Below are 15729 nucleotides of genomic sequence, written 5' to 3' on the forward strand. Positions count from 1 at the left end.
CTTTTAATTTGTTTTTTTAAAAATTTTTTTGTTTGTTTTTATCTATTTTTGAGAGACAGAGGATAATTAGGAGAGGGGGAGAGAGAGGGAGACACAGAATCTGAAGCAAGCTCCAGGTTCTGAGCTGTCAGTACAGAGCCTGACACAGGACTTGAACTCATGAACAGAGAGATCATGACCTGAGCTGAAGTTGGATACTTAACCGATTGAGCCACCCAGGCACCCCCCCCTTTTTTGTTTTTAAGTTTATTTATTTTGAGAGAGAAAGCGAGGGGCAGAGAGAGACGGAGAGAGAGAATCCCAATCAGGCTCCATACTGGCAGAGCGGAATCTGACATGGAGCTTGAAACCACCACAACCTGAGCCAATATCAAGAGTCAGAGGCTTAACTGAGACATGCAGGCACCCTGTGGGCCTTAGTTTTTTCATCGGCAAAAGGGAGTTGATACATTTTTGTACTTGCCTCACATACTTCAAGCATTAAATGAGCATTAAATGAGACAACGTGGTTATGTGCTTAACACATGTTAATAAGTATTATGAAATCCATATAGGTTTAGTCTTCCTGAGTCATTTTCTTTTCTAACAAACCTACCCAGAGAACTGTTGCTTCCCAATGTTGAGACCTTTTGAGGACACACGTTTGTTCTTAGATGCCGTCATTTCTCAGAACAAGCTCCAATTGCTTTGGGAAGCCAATTTGCAAACCACGTAAGGAAAATGTTGCCATTGTCCCATATCACAGTTTGCTTGGGACTCTGAATAGTATCCTCTAGCCTTTCAGATTGACAGTGATGATGTTTTGGCTGGTAAAAATAGGTACCCTCTACAAGCGAAGACTGTCAGTGCTGAGACTTTAACTGAAAAGTAGCTTGGTGAAGTAGCTTTAGACTCACACAGAGCTGGGCCTCACTGAGTTTCAGTGGTGTGGCTTTGCGCAAATGTTTTAACCTTTCTGAGACTTGTTTTCTCCATAAAATAGGAAAATACTACTCTTAAAGCTTTCATATAAGGAACATCAGTAGCCTGTGTGAACACCCAATACATAGCAGAAGCTTAACTTACAGTAGGAGTGATTATTGTTTAAAATGTCTTGCAGCTAAGGTGGAGATACGCTTTCCATTTTAAAGTGGCTTTGACGGGGGTGGCTCAGTTGGTTAAGCGTCTGACTTCAGCTCAGGTCATGATCTCACAGTTTGTGGGTTCGAGCCCCGCATCGGGCTCTGTGCTGACAGCTTAGAGCCTGAGCCTGCTTCGGATTCCGTGTCTCTCTCTCTCTCTGTTCCTCCCCCACTCATGCTCTCTCTCTCTCTCCTTCAAAAATAAATAAAAACATTAATAAAGTGGCTTTGACGAATTTGAGAATTAGGAGAGAATTCAACAGGCCAGGGCAAGGATAATCTTCAAAAGAAGAAATATGCGACAGAAATGATAAAGGAGGCATACAAGAAGGTCTTGGGGTGAATTGACTACAAGCTGTTTTCAAGTCAGCCGCACTGCATATTATTTCTTAAAAGAAGCACAATCCTAGGAAGTATAAATGAAGAACAGCCTTCAGTTCTGGTCGTCTTGATTGTAACAGTTTTGGAAAGCTCCTTAAAATAATTTAAAAGAAAAAAGAGAGAGAAAGTTTGATGAAGAAAATGAAGTTTGAGGTTTTCAGGTAATGCTGTGTAGAGGATTCCTGGCACCTAATGTTAGCAGGGATTGTTTGCTGATATCCTTTCCACAACAGGCTACACGTGGTATTGGTTTCCTATTTTTCCTCTCCTCTTTCTTACTTTCTATATTGTTTCTTTTCCCTTTCCCCTGCCTGTGCCTTTGAACTATGCCTGGGATAGCTCGTCCTTGTTAGTGGCAAGTGAAGGCACTTCGAAGAAGCTAGATTGATGTAATTGTGTTTGGAGTCTGAAGGATAAAAGGGAGAAGCATGATGATTGATCTAAGGTTCCGGTAAGAAGGGTTGATACATTAAAAAAAAACATTTTTTAATGTTTATTTATTTTTGAGAGAGAGAGAGAGAGCGCGAGCAGGGGAGGGGCAGAGAGAGAGGGAGACCCAGAATCTGAAGCAGGTTCCAGGCTCTGAGCTGTCAAACACAGCCCCACGCGGGGCTCAAACCCACAAACCACGAGGTCATGACCTGAGCCAAAGTCGGACACTTAACTGACTGAGGCACCCAGGCACCCCAAGGAGGGTTGTTCATTTTATTTTTTTTTTCAGTTTTTTTTTTAACGCTTATTTATTTTTGAGACAGAGAGAGACAGAGCATGAACAGGGGAGGAGCAGAGAGAGAGGGAGACACAGAATCTGAAACAGGCTCCAGGCTCTGAGCTGTCAGCACAGAGCCCGACGCGGGGCTCGAACTCACGGACCATGAGATCATGACCTGAGCCGAAGTCAGACGCTTTAACCGACCGAGCCACCCAGGCGCCCCGAGGGTTGTTCATTTTAAACATTCTCTGTTAACTTTAGTTTGTAAGCAGTAAAAGTCAAAGCTTCAATTTGAATATTCTGGTGCCCTGTAATTGTTTTGAGAAGCAAAAGCACGTTCGTTAACATATCAGCTCAGACCACACATCTGGTCTGTGACAGGTAAGGGTTGTAAAACAGCGTGGCTGCACTGTTACCTAATCTCAAAAGATTAGGGATATAGCTGGTGTGCTCCTTAACAGCTCACTTTTATTATGTTTATTTATATATCTGGCCTGCTTTGTCAGCTTTGCCTGCTTTGTAAGCTCTTAGGGGATAGAGATTGTGTTTCATTCATTTTATATTCCCTACTTTTTTTTTTAATGTTTATTTATTTCTGAGAGGGAGAGAGTGCAAGCAGGGGAGGGAGGGACAGAGAGAGGGAGACACAGAATCCGAAGCAGGCTCCAGGCTCTGAGATGTCAGCACACAGCTCAAGTCGGACACTTAACCGACTTAAGAGAAGGGAAAAAACTTAAAGAGAAGGGAAAAAGAGGGGTGCCTGGGTGGCTCAGTCGGTTAAGTGTCCGACTTCGGCTCAGGTCATGATCTCATGGTTTGTGAGTTCGAGTCCTGCGTCGGGCTCTGTACTGACAGCTCAGAGCCTGGAATGAGCTTCAGATTCTGTGTCTCCTACTCTCTCTGTCCTTCCCCCACTCACACTCTGTCTCTGTCTCAAAAATAAATAAACATTAAAAAAAGAAGAAAAAAAAGAAATACTTTAAAAAAGTTAAAAAATAAGGGGTGTGTGGGTGGCTCAGTGGTTGGACATCCAACTTCGGCTCAGGTCACGATCTCACAGTTAGTGAGTTTGAGCCCTGCGTCGGGCTCTGTGCTGACAGTTCAGAGCCTGGAGCTTGTCACGGATTCTGTGTCTCCCTCTCTCTCTCTGCCTTCCCCTGCTCGTGCTCTCTCTCGCTTTCTCAAAAATAAACATTAAAAAATACATAAAAAGTTAAAAAAATTTCAGTAGTTATTTGATCTACTGCAAGATCTTGATATTTCATGTTAGTAAAGACTACTGTATCGCAAGTTTGTTCTTAAAATATATTAATGCAATTGTGTTTCAATATGAAGTTTCTTTTGTAATGCTATGTATTTTATTTTTAAATCTAGAAGAGATCCATAGTTCTTATTGGACTGTCAAAGGACACTAAAAAGGTTAAGAACCCTTGAGCTAGAAAGAGGTTAATAAAGTTTAAACTTTGAGGTCCCTCACTTTTACCATGCCCTTCCAAGATTGTGTTTTTCAATGTTTTTTTTTTTTTAATCATTTTATGTTACTTCTCACAAAGATCCCAGCATTTGTGTAAGTTTCACTAATCCAAAACTTGGATCCACTGAGACATTTAGCTTGGTACTGGGCATAGGTTTTTATTTTTCAATTTTAAAGTTTATTTATTTAGAGAGAAAGAGAGAGAGAGAGAAGGTGAGCACAGGAGGGGCAGAGAGAGAATCCCAAGCAGGCTCCAACTGTCTGCTCCAGAGATGGAGGCCTGACTGGAACTAACGAAGGGTGAGCTCACGACCTGAGGCGCAATCAAGAGTCAGACACTTAGGGGCGCCTGGGTAGCTCAGTCCTTAAGGGTCTGACTTCCGCTCAGGTCATGATCTCACATTTGGTGAGTTGGAGCCCCACACGGGGCTCTTTGCCGACAGAACAGAGCCTGCAGCCTGCTTCCGATTCTGTTGTCTCCAGATCTCTCTCCCCCTCCCCGCTCCCCAGTAAATAAATAAATAAACCTTTAAAGAGACGCTTAGATCACCCAGGCGCCCCCACACAATAGGTTTTTAATAATTAATTTGGGGCTGGTCGGTTCTGAGAAACTTAATTGATCCTCTAGTGTATCTGGAAATCCTGCTGACCACTGCTTGACCTTCTCCAGTCCCTAAGAGGAGTAGGGTATTGGATGTTGGGATAGGGAAGAGCTGGGAAGGTTGTGGGAGGAGACAGGCTTTGGGCTAAGGCGAGGATAGGGAACAAACCGGTAAGGGCGCAGGGTAAGAAATAGGCTTACGAATAACAGGAATTTGCTTCCTTTGGGACTTAGCTCTTCCCCCCGCCCCGCACAGCTCTTTTGGCTTCACGCATGCGTATGTCTGCCTTACTACTTCATAAAAAATGAGCTTCAAACCCTGTGGGAAAAAAGGTCCCCGTTCCAGCACGTGTGAGTTGACACTGCTCTTGGGTCATGCCAACTTTGGCGATTTCCCTCACATTCTGAGCTGACCCAATGACGTGTGGAAGGGAGCCGGGGGGCAGTTTTCCGATCCGAGGGATGATTTTCTACGTGAAACCCTACAGCCAGACGGCCGGCCAAATCATTCTTAAACCGCGTTCCAACCAGCGCCCAAAAGATGACCCAGAGGGAGGCCCGACCGCGTGGCGGTGGGCGTGTCTGGGGCGAACGCCGGCGGCGCGAGAGGGATTAGGGACGCCTCGGCGCGGGCGAAGGGACGGGAGGGTCGCGGCGGAGCGAGGCCCGCGGGGACAGCAGGGGGCGGGGTTCCGGAGGCGGCCACGCGGCCTGAGGCCTAGCTTTTCGGTCTCGCCCCGGCGGCGGACGAGGAGGGAAGAACCCCGGCTTCTCAGGGCCTGGTGCCCCGCAGCCTCGCCTCTACCCGGGGCTTCACCACAGACCCCTTTGTGTTCCTGCCCCCGCCCCGGAGGCGCCCCAGCCGGCGGCGCTGACTTCGCTCATTGGCTCAGCCGATGGCTTCATCGATTGGCTCCCTTGTCCCCCTGCGTGAGCCGCTGCTTCTCGCTGCTATTGGGCGCCTGGGCTGCCTTTCAGGCCGCCGCGCGAAATGATTGCCCGGCCACTCGGAGTCCCTGGAAGCAGTTCCGGGAAACCCCGCGTGCTGCCGGGATCGCGTCTCTGTCCATGAGGGGGGGAGGGGGTGGCGCGCGCGCCATTTCTAGTCGTTTTCAAAGCGCCTCGCGCTGATTCTCACGGGCCCGGCCGGCGGCCCCAGCTCTGCCCTGGTGAGTCTCGCGCCGGCCCGTGGGGGGAGGGGCCGGGAGCCCCGATCCGACCCGACGGGGCCCATCCCGGGCTCGGCGCCTCGGCCCCAGTTTCGTTTTCGCACCGAGGCCCCGGGGTGGGGGTGGGGATGGGCTGGGGGCGGCTGCGGCTTCGGCCTCGTCCGGCCGCGCCGCGGAGGGCCTAGCCCCGCCGAGGCGCCTCCTCGCCCTTGCGCATCCTCCCCCCGCTCCTCCAACCCTCGGCCCGCGGTCCGCGCCGCCGGGTGCTCTCCGCGCGGCCTGCTGGGGACGGCCGTGTTTTTCCCGCCTCCGCCGGCCGCTCCACGCGGCCGGCCGGGCGGCCTAAGGGCGCCCGCGGCCCCTTCGTCTCCCCCCCCCCCCCCCAACTCCGGAGCCGCTTCGCTCTCGTCTCGGCCGGCCTAGCCACGAGTGGGATGTTGGGATGTGTTACTGATCGGGACGGGCCTGAGGGGGTGGGGTGGGCAGGGGGCGGGATGCAAACCCGGGGTTACCTGAGCCGGGAGAAAACTTTTGTGCGAGCTGGAGCCCAGGGGCCGATCCGTGTAGGAAGCCTTCCTCCCCTCCCCCACGCTGCATGCTGCGAGCCGAGATTTGAAGGAAAAAATGACTACTAGAGGCCACGAAACTTAGGCTTCGAGCGGCGTCTGAGAGGCACGATTCTGAGACTGTCACAGGCGCACCAAATTGGAAGGGCGATTCTTTTTCTTAGGCGGCAGTAACCGTGTTGCCACAAGATGAAACTTAAAGCCAAGGGGTTCTTGAAAGGTTCGGTCCTTTCACACTGACCTCTTTGAGATTTTTGCTGTCCCTCAAGAGGCTGAATTTATGTCTCGTGAGTCAGTCGTAGGATAAGGGCTTGACACTCCTAGCCCGTGAGATAACCGTTAGTTTTCATTTCTTTGGTCCTTTTAAAGCCCGTCTCTTAATACGAAGAATTTGCGCAGAGATGTTCAGAAAAAGTCAGGGAGGGGCTAGTGCTGACTTCCCAAATCTCCCAGCAGCCCTTTAAAATCTTATTTAAATGTTTCCTTTTTGCAAAAATGCTTATCAAATGACTCTAGTCACAGTACATTTGCTGCATCCAGAAATATGGTTTGGCTGTGTGGCATTGTGTTGAATTGACACAAGAGTTTTAAACGATCTCCTATGACATAAAAGACTTTTTTTTTTTTTTTTTTTTTAAATGAGCACATTGTATTTGGCTTGAGAGAGGTTTTTTCCTTGGTCCGAAAGGTTTTATTTTCTGGAATCTAATTATTTTACTTTTTTTGTCGTTAAAGTTTACAAACTTTTTGAAAATTCCAACCAATTTCAGAATCAACTTGTAGGAGAGCCTTTGCAATGAAATGATGGTCATAAATGTTTCTATCTTGTGCTTAATGACACAACTTGTCTTTTTGCTTTACACATGCTTAAAAAAAATACCACCTCACCAGATGTTCGTTGAACTTTCCTGTTAAAAATTTGCTTCTTTTCTGTGGCTGATAGAATTCCCAGGTGCGATACTGTAAGGGTCTTGTGATACTGAGAACTTTTGAGTTCTGATGATCTTAATGGTTGTATTTGGGGGTGGGGGAACGTGGGCAAACAGAACTATATGTTCACAGATTTTGGACTTTAGAGTGCATCTTTATAGAAATAGGTTGTATTAATCAGTAAACGTATTCATCTTACACTGTAAGTAGTTTCTTGATCAAAAGCGTGCCAGTTTTGAATGTTTTCGTTTTTGCCAATTCATCAGAATTTGAGGCTTGCCTTGAGAAACATTTCTCCACCCAGAGTTTTAACCAGGGTCTGCGTCTGTATAGACATTAGTGGGCTATCAAGTCTTAACGTTTGTAATCATAAGAAGTCATATTTATCTTATTTTCCGAATAACCCTTTCTGCATTTTCCTCTCTTCCTGTTCTCTATTACCTCCTTCCCCTTGGTCTTCCTCCCTTTTTCATTAATGTCAACTAAATATCTGTGGACTTGGAGATGAAAAGAAGTTGTTGTAGGTCAGAAAACTGCACCTGCTGCATTTGCACAGTGGTTGATAAGCAATTTGGAAGTGTGGTTATCGCGGGTTTTAGTGCTTTTTAGGAAGCTTGTATTTTCTTTCTAGCTAACTAGGGTACCTTGAGGTTCATCAAGAAAAGTAGGCTTCTTCTTGAGATCCACCTTCATGTCCTTTATTTCAGTATTTGTTGCAATGTCTTTATTCTGCTGCTTATTATCTTCATCACATTCACTAGAGACCAGTGCACTTTAATTCCCTGTCTTTTAGAGGCAGTATAGAGACTGGCCTTATATGGTTTTATTATCTAATTTCTCTCTTCAGGGAGTTGGTCCATTTCAGCATTACATACAGGTCGAACATACAAAAAAATAATTTGGGTAGGTTAATCTGGGACATCTGACCTAAGTTTACCCTAATTTAGGTAATGTTTGTTGAAACTATTTGGAAGAAGTTAGCTGTCCATTCTTCAATATGTTTTTGGAGCTTTATTTTACTGATACGAAAAATTCGATACGTACTCATGATTTTTTTTTTTTTTTTTTTTTAAAGAAGCAACCTCAATTATAGCTCGTGTTTTATTTTATGTGGACTTAACACAATCGTTTAGCTTTTAAACTTGGTCATTTTTTCTTTTAAATCTGTGAATGGGAAAACAGCAAATTAATTTTAGAACAAAAATTAATGTCAAGTTGTGTTGTTTCTTTTTTAAGTGAGGCGGAGAAAACCCAAACCACCAGCATGTTGAACTAGAGACAGCAGAGCATTTATTTCACACCTATCCTAGATTTGAAGCAGAACTAGGATAATTTGAAAGTCCCTAAACTTTGATTAAGCGGTCTGTGGGTGTTCATTGTTTCTAAATCAAACTTTTAAAACTGTATAAGAATTGAGAGCTGATGGGCTTTTTAGGATTTTGTGATTTGTTGATATGCTTGTGAGGACACAACAGCTGCTTTTGTTAATCAGCAATTCTGCCTTTAGTAAATTCAAGCCTTTTTTTAACCTGGTGTACATGAAGTTCCTTAAACATCTGATGCTTCCATGTACATTTTTTATGGTTTTACAGGATTATTATTGCAAATTTAGGTCAGATACATCACAAAAGGCATATAATATTATTTTGATAGAGTTTATTAGCAGCATGTATACAAATTAGTTTAGATAAATCATGCATTGTCCTACAAACTAGTTATTTCTGGCTTAATGTAATATAGCTCCTGAATTTTTTCCAGCAGCATAATAAAATGGCTAATCAGGTGAATGGTAATGCGGTACAGTTAAAAGAAGAGGAAGAACCAATGGATACTTCCAGTGTAACTCACACAGAACACTACAAGACACTGATAGAGGCAGGCCTCCCACAGAAGGTGGCAGAAAGACTTGATGAAATATTTCAGACAGGTATAATATGCATTTCTTGTTTCTGACTGGTTATGAAAGTGAGGGCAAACCACTTTGAATTTTATAGATTTTTTTTTTAAGGTTAAATAATACTTATTGTTTCTGATCTATGTAGAGCTGAATGTTTGTTACTTTCCCTTCATTGAGGGCATATTGGGTTTGACTTTGATATTCTTATTTCATTATTTTGAAGCCTTCTTAGTGTTGAATATGCAGTCTTAGTTGTTTCAGAACGGTACATCAATTTGTCTTAGATTTACCACCAATTAAAATGTATGTTTCAGCATACCAAATTTTACATTTTCTTAATCTAAATCAGTCATCATTTTGCTTTTACTTTTCTACTTTTAGCTTCTTAAAGTGATCGTTAAATCAGCTTAGGTCTGATTAGGTGGCATAATAAGAGGACTGGTGAGACTGTATTGTCTGAAACGATAATAAATGTCAGACTTCTTGAGAGTTTGTGGCCTGTCTAAGTTTCTAATAGACAAAAATCCACATCTCTCAGTAATTTGGAAGTGTTTGGTTTGTAACAGCTGCTTTTAAAAAAAATCTAGAAGTCCCATGGATAAGTGCTTAAGCAAATATGAATATCTTAATATGGTTGGTTGTAAGTGGTTTGAAGTTTTAAAGAGGGAGAGAAATATTTACCCTTAGGGAGTGTTGTTCATAAATAAATGTGTCCTCCCCCTTTGGGGCCATAGATGGAAACTTTCTTCCTCTGTGTTTTGTGTGCCTATTCCAGATTTGGGAGAGAGAATTGAATTGTCTGACAAATGTGTCTTAAGTACTCTAGTAACAAATATCTGTTTTTTTGTCCTTAAAAAAAATTTTTTTTTTTTTCAAATCTGAGAAGCTTAGGATAATTTTAGACGTTAAAATGACTTTCTAAAAATGACTCCTGGGTGATGGTTCCATTTGAAAATCAGTCCTCAGGAACTTGCTGTGACATTCTGCCATAGAGAATTGGCAGTGATTTGCTCAGAGATGCTCTCTTGTAGAGTGTTTGTTATTGATAAGAGGCTGATGGTTTGGGTGTAGGGTTGGATTGACAGAATGGATTGATGGGTGTCCTGAGTTGTGGCTTTGGGTGGTGGTATGGAATATGGAAGTAAGGAAACTCTCAATTATTTAGGCATGCTCATCTTGAGCTTTTAAAACAAATCTTGGCAACATTTTCTTAAAGTAACTTTACAAATGGCATTACATTTATTTAAAATATATTTATTGTATGGAATAACGTTCTTTTTGGCTTTATCAAAATGGAGTCACTTTTGATGTTAGTTCATATGGACTCGGGTTTTAATCTGCCAAATATTTCCATTTTACATTGGATCAATTCTGAAATATATTCTTACATAGAGAGAAACACAACACAAACTTAACAGACTCAAGAAACTATATTATAAATTGAGTAGTTGTTCTGTGTGCAGTTAATATATGTATACATTGCAGTGCCAATATATTTTCTGTATAGTTTACTTGTAAGTCCACAGTAAAGTCCTTAATGCCATTTGAAAAAAAATAGTCATTATTGACAGTGTTGTGAATGCCACAGCATCTTTTAAACCTCAGCTTGACACACATCAAAAGAACAAAAGATTGCCTTAAATGACTTTCAGAATTGATTAATCAAGCTGCACTTGCATTTGTAGAAGAGTTTAAAATTATGCCTTTCCACATTCTGATTGCAGCAAAGTGGATGCTCAGATAAACAAATCAATTTCATTTTCTCTTTGGTGCTAAGGAGGAAAAGCCTTTGATACCTTTTGGAGAGTGGAAAGAATTATTTAATAAAAATGGTTTCTTTTTTTTTTTTCTCCCACCTCTTGTGTGGTTAGCAACGACTACAGCAGTCCATATAATTTGAAGGTTGATCCTTGGGGAATACAGTGTATGCTTACTACTCTAACATAAATCAGAGTTTGTTATATTAGTGCTTAATCTGTAGTACAGTGTGTGCATCAGATTTAACTTCCAAACCTTAAACTTTTTGGGGAGTGGGAAACGGGGTTAGGATTTTTGTGGGGTTTTTGTGGGATGTGGGGATTGAAATTTATAAGTTGTTGACATTTTATCTCTTATTTTCATATTTGTACTCTTGACCTTTCTGTGTATATAGTATTTGTATAGCTGCCTATTTGCATATTCAGTGAAAATGCAGTTGGTTAGTAATAGTGTCGAATATAACAATTCTTGATTAAACATTGATAGCACAGTTTAGATTATCCCTTTTGTTGCAGTAACATTACCCCTTTTCAATTTAATTTTTAGGATTGGTAGCTTATGTCGATCTTGATGAAAGAGCAATTGATGCTCTCAGGGAATTTAATGAAGAAGGAGCTCTGTCTGTACTACAACAGTTCAAGGAAAGTGACTTATCACATGTTCAGGTAAGGCCATTGCTAGACATGCCTTTGAACAACTCATGATCTGAAATTACTTTACCATTACTTTTTTTCCTGAGAGAGTTGGTATTTTTTTGTTTGTGACTACCTCCGCTTCTTTTTAAAAAATTAGTCCAAAGAAAAGAAAAACCTGCTTATGGCAAAGAGTTTTCAGAAACAAAAGTGTAAAGTAAAAGTCTCGCCCCGCTTTGCAGTAAGTTACTTTAAAAACAGGGTTTGCTCATTGTTATTAGTAGGTTTTTACATGTTTAGATTCATGCGATCTTAAACATTTTGGGGTTCTCTGATTCTGTTTTATTATCTTGGAGGGAAATAATGTAGATAAGAATAGTTTTGGAATGTCTGGCAAAGATAATCCAGACGCACTTGAATATGAACAAAATAGAAGACGGTTTTGCCAGTGTGGAAGGTAAGCTCTTACCCTCTGCTCCAGTCTCCAGTACCTAGTAGCCTCTCAGCAGATATTTGTTGGGTGAATTAATGAGTAAATATTTTGTTAAAATTCTTGTCTTTTGAAATTGTAATTTAATTATGTATTTGACCTTTCGACAATTCCTGGTGGTTCTTTTTCATTGAATTACTTGCCTGTTCTAGAACAAAAGTGCATTTTTATGTGGAGTTATGAAGACCTACAGGCAAAGGGAGAAGCAGGGGAGCAAGGTGCAAGAGTCCACAAAGGGACCTGATGAAGCAAAGATCAAGGTAAAACTTGACTTGGGTAGTCATGGTGATACTAAGTTTAATGAGGAGATTGAATGTTTTTTTCATGTTTTCTAGGAAGTTTTTACAGTTCCACTTTGTTTGTTTGTTTGTTTGTTTTTAAACTAGTGTTTTAGAAATGAGATAATCTAAGGAAAATTAAGAAGCATTTCAGGGGCAAACATTCAATTGTATGTTTGGTGAAAAGCCCTAATTCAAACTCTTGCCTCATTACTTGTTCTTCTGGCTGTGCATGGTACATGTTTATTGATGCTTCTGATAATAGCTTTTTAGATTGATTCAGTCATGTCTCTTGGTTTGGTTTCTTTCTAAGCACTTTGTTTCTCTTTATCTACTTCAGTGTCCTTGTTTGTACACTGGGAAGAGTGATAGTACCCATCTCATAGAGTTGTGAGGATTAAAGGAATTAAGATATGTCACGTGCTTGGAATAATGCCTGGAATGTAGCAAGAACTGTGTAACTAGCACCCATTACTGTTACTTTCCTTGAGATAAACTTCCCTGAAAGGTGAATATAGGGCTTTTGGTGAAAGACCAGTGAACCTAATTCCTTTGTTAAATGGATGTTGATGTTTTATTGCCACAGAGATAGACTTTTCAAGTTGAAATAGTTACTTTATTTAATGAAGCTGTTTGTGCAGTCTTATGTTTTAGACAGGAAATAGAACTTGTGGCTTCTATCATGGAACTGGTTTACATGAACCTCCTTTTGTACCTTTTACCCCCTCATCTATAAAATGGCATAACCCATTCTTATTTTTTTTTTTTTAAGTATTTACTTATTTATTTTGAGAGAGAGAGTGGGAGCAGGGGTGGGGCAGAGAGAGAGAGGGAGAGAGAGAATCCCAAACAGGTTCCATGCTCTTAGCGCAGAGCCCAGTGCAGGGCTCAGACTCTTGAACAGTGAGACCCTGACCTGAGCCAAAATCAAGAGTTGGATGTTCAACCCACTGAGCTACCCAAGCACCCCTGTATTTTTAAAATGAACACGTGAGGGGCATCTGGGTGGCTCCTGAGATCAAGCCCTGCATCGGGCTCTGTGCTGACAGCATGGAGCCTTCTTGGGATTCTCTCTCTCCCTCTCTCTCTGCCCCTCCCCTGCTCTCTCCCTCAAAATAAATAAGTACACTTAAAAAATAAATACATGAGGGGCACCTGGGTGGCTCAGTCGGTTAAGCGGCCGACTTCGGCTCAGGTCATGATCTCACGGTCCGTGAGTTCGAGCCCCGTGTCGGGCTCTGTGCTGACAGCTCAGAGCCCGGAGCCTGTTTCAGATTCTGTGTCTCCCTCTCTCTCTGCCCCTCCCCTGTTCATGCTCTGTCTCTCGCTGTCTCAAAAATAAATAAACGTTAAAAAAATTAAAAAAAAAAAAAATAAATACATGAAAAGCCCATCTGACATAATAGTTATTTTTAAGGAAAACTTACTAGCGTGTATTGAATAGGCCTATGTTATTTCCCTCAAGCTGGGTATTTGCTCTTGGTAAGGTATGTATTATACATGTGATATGTGCATATGACATATTAGACAAGTAATGTGTAAGTATGTAATATATGTAGTGTGTTTTTATTGTGTATCAACATTTATTTCTGTGCTTCAAGGTAGAGCAGCTCTTTTTGAGTCAAAGGTAGAAGAATAGAGAGCTTGAGATAACTCTGGAATCCCAGAGTTCCTCCAAAGATATTTTTGAAAACCACTAAACCTGATGATGTCTAAAATCTCTTGTTGCTTTGACATTGTGTATAGATCTTCCTCAACTTAGGATGGAGTTACACTTAGGTAAACCCATCTTAAGTTGATAAAAATATCCTAAGTTGAAAATTCACCTGATGACACTTAACCTGGCAAACATTGTAGCTTAGCCTGCCTTTTTTTTTTTTTTTTTTTAAGAGAGAGAGAGAGCGAGCAAGCACCTATGTATATGGGTGCAAGCTGGGGAGGGGCAGAGGGAGAGGAGAGAGAATCTCAAGCAGACTCTACACCCAGTGGGAGCCTGTTCTCAGGACCTCACAACTGATATTAGGACCTTACAACTGTGAGAGCATGACCTGAGCCAGAATCAAGAGTTGGACACTTAACTGACTGAGCCACTGAGGCACCCCTAGCCTAGCCTACCTTAAATGTGTTTAGAACACTTAACATTAGCCTAGTTGGGTAAAAACATCTTATAATGAAATGTTAGATATCTCACGTAATTTATATAGAGTTCTGTACTGACAGTGAAAAACTGTGGTCGGTATGGGTACAGAATGGTTGTGAGTGTATTGGTTACTTACCCTTGTGATCGCATGGCTGACAGGGAGCTGAGCCTCCCTGCCACAGCCCAGCATCACGAGAATATCCTACTGGATATTGAAAAGATAAAAAACAAAATATGAAGTGTGGTTTCTACTGAATGCATATTACTTTCACACCATCCTGAAGCCAAAACTTGTAAGTCAGATCACCGCAAATCAGGGACCATCTCATTTTTAAGACATGAAGTGTAAAATTCTCCCCTTTTTAGGTACATTGCATTTCCTTTTTTTCCATTTTTTTCTGTTTTTTTAGGCCTCTCCTATAAATATAAACCCTTACTTTCTTTTCTGTATTCCTTCAATACCTAATATAATGTTGTGGAAAAAGTTGGTAATCAGGAAGCATAAAGTTGCTTGTTTTTTGTTTGTTTGCTTTTTGTTTCTGAACCTGAGTATACTCATTTGGTAATTGCCACATATTTTGAATCCGTGCTATATGAGAAATGGTCTGGTTTTTATAGAGCTTATGATATAGCAGAAGTAAAGACAAAAGGATTAAACAAAACAAAGGTTAACTTACCTGACTATAATAGACAGTCAGAGTAGGAAGATGTGAGAAATAGCAAATGAAGAAAGCTGCATGAAGGAGGTAGGACTTCTGATTTATTTTTTATTTTTTTGTAATTCATTTGTTCTTGAAAGAGAGCGTGATTGGGGGAGGGACAGAGGGAGAGAGAGAGAGAATTCCAAGCAGGCTCCTAACTGTCAGCACAGAGTCTGAGGGGCTCAAACCCACGAACCATGAACCACGAGACCATGACCTGAACTGAAATCAAGAGTTGGATGCTTAACCGACTGAGCCACCCAGACACCCTGGGACTTCTGATTTTTTAAGAGTAGAGAACATTTTATTTGAATTGAATCACAGGTGGATATATGGTATATAAAGGGAACAAGTTAAGGAAAGCTCTCATTGGAGTAGAGGAGAATGCAAATGAGGAATGCTGCAGTAGGTGTATGTAGATAGCCGGGGGTTAGCTCCTGTCACATTTTTAATAATCCTTACCCCGTCTTTCTGTTCTCGTGCGTAACAAAAATGTGTTCTGTGCTTAGAGATTTCGTTTGCCTACAATTCAAGTATAAACAGATGTATAATTGTCTTTAGGCGTTGCTTGAGAGGACTGGCTATACTCTGGATGTAACCACAGGACAGAGGAAGTATGGTGGTCCTCCGCCAGACAGTGTGTACTCGGGTGTGCAACCGGGAATTGGAACAGAAGTGAGTATTCTTCAGCTGTTTGCCGAAATCTTTCCAGTTTGTAAATTATTCTATTCTATAATGGGGAAGAATACTGGATTCTTTTCAAAGTGTAGTTATAATTATTCGTTTTGGATATCCATCTGTATTTTACTGTCCTCCTAAGCAAGGAGAATCACGTGACTAGTAGATGCCCAAACACTTCGTAAAGGAATGTAGAGTTCT

General features: G+C 41.9%; 1 protein-coding gene across 3 annotated transcripts in view; it reads left to right on the forward strand.

Moving 5' to 3' along the window:
• The first annotated feature begins 5324 nt into the window (after positions 1–5324).
• The window catches only part of HNRNPR (heterogeneous nuclear ribonucleoprotein R), a 32064-nt gene continuing 21659 nt past the window's right edge, over positions 5325–15729 (forward strand). The window contains exons 1-5 of one of the 3 annotated variants that reach the window (XM_053898818.1): positions 5325–5458; positions 8716–8881; positions 11156–11274; positions 11884–11991; positions 15412–15525. In XM_053898818.1, the coding sequence (XP_053754793.1) occupies positions 8725–8881; positions 11156–11274; positions 11884–11991; positions 15412–15525 (498 nt within the window). In that variant the 5' untranslated portion in view covers positions 5325–5458; positions 8716–8724. Of the gene's footprint in view, positions 5459–8712; positions 8882–11155; positions 11275–11883; positions 11992–15411; positions 15526–15729 lie in introns of all 3 variants that reach the window. The other 2 variants (XM_019461757.2, XM_053898819.1) reach the window with 2 other exon arrangements.

Source organism: Panthera pardus, unplaced genomic scaffold, assembly GCF_024362965.1.
Source record: "Panthera pardus isolate Hobbes unplaced genomic scaffold, ASM2436296v1 HiC_scaffold_11, whole genome shotgun sequence".
Taxonomy (NCBI): domain Eukaryota; kingdom Metazoa; phylum Chordata; class Mammalia; order Carnivora; family Felidae; genus Panthera; species Panthera pardus.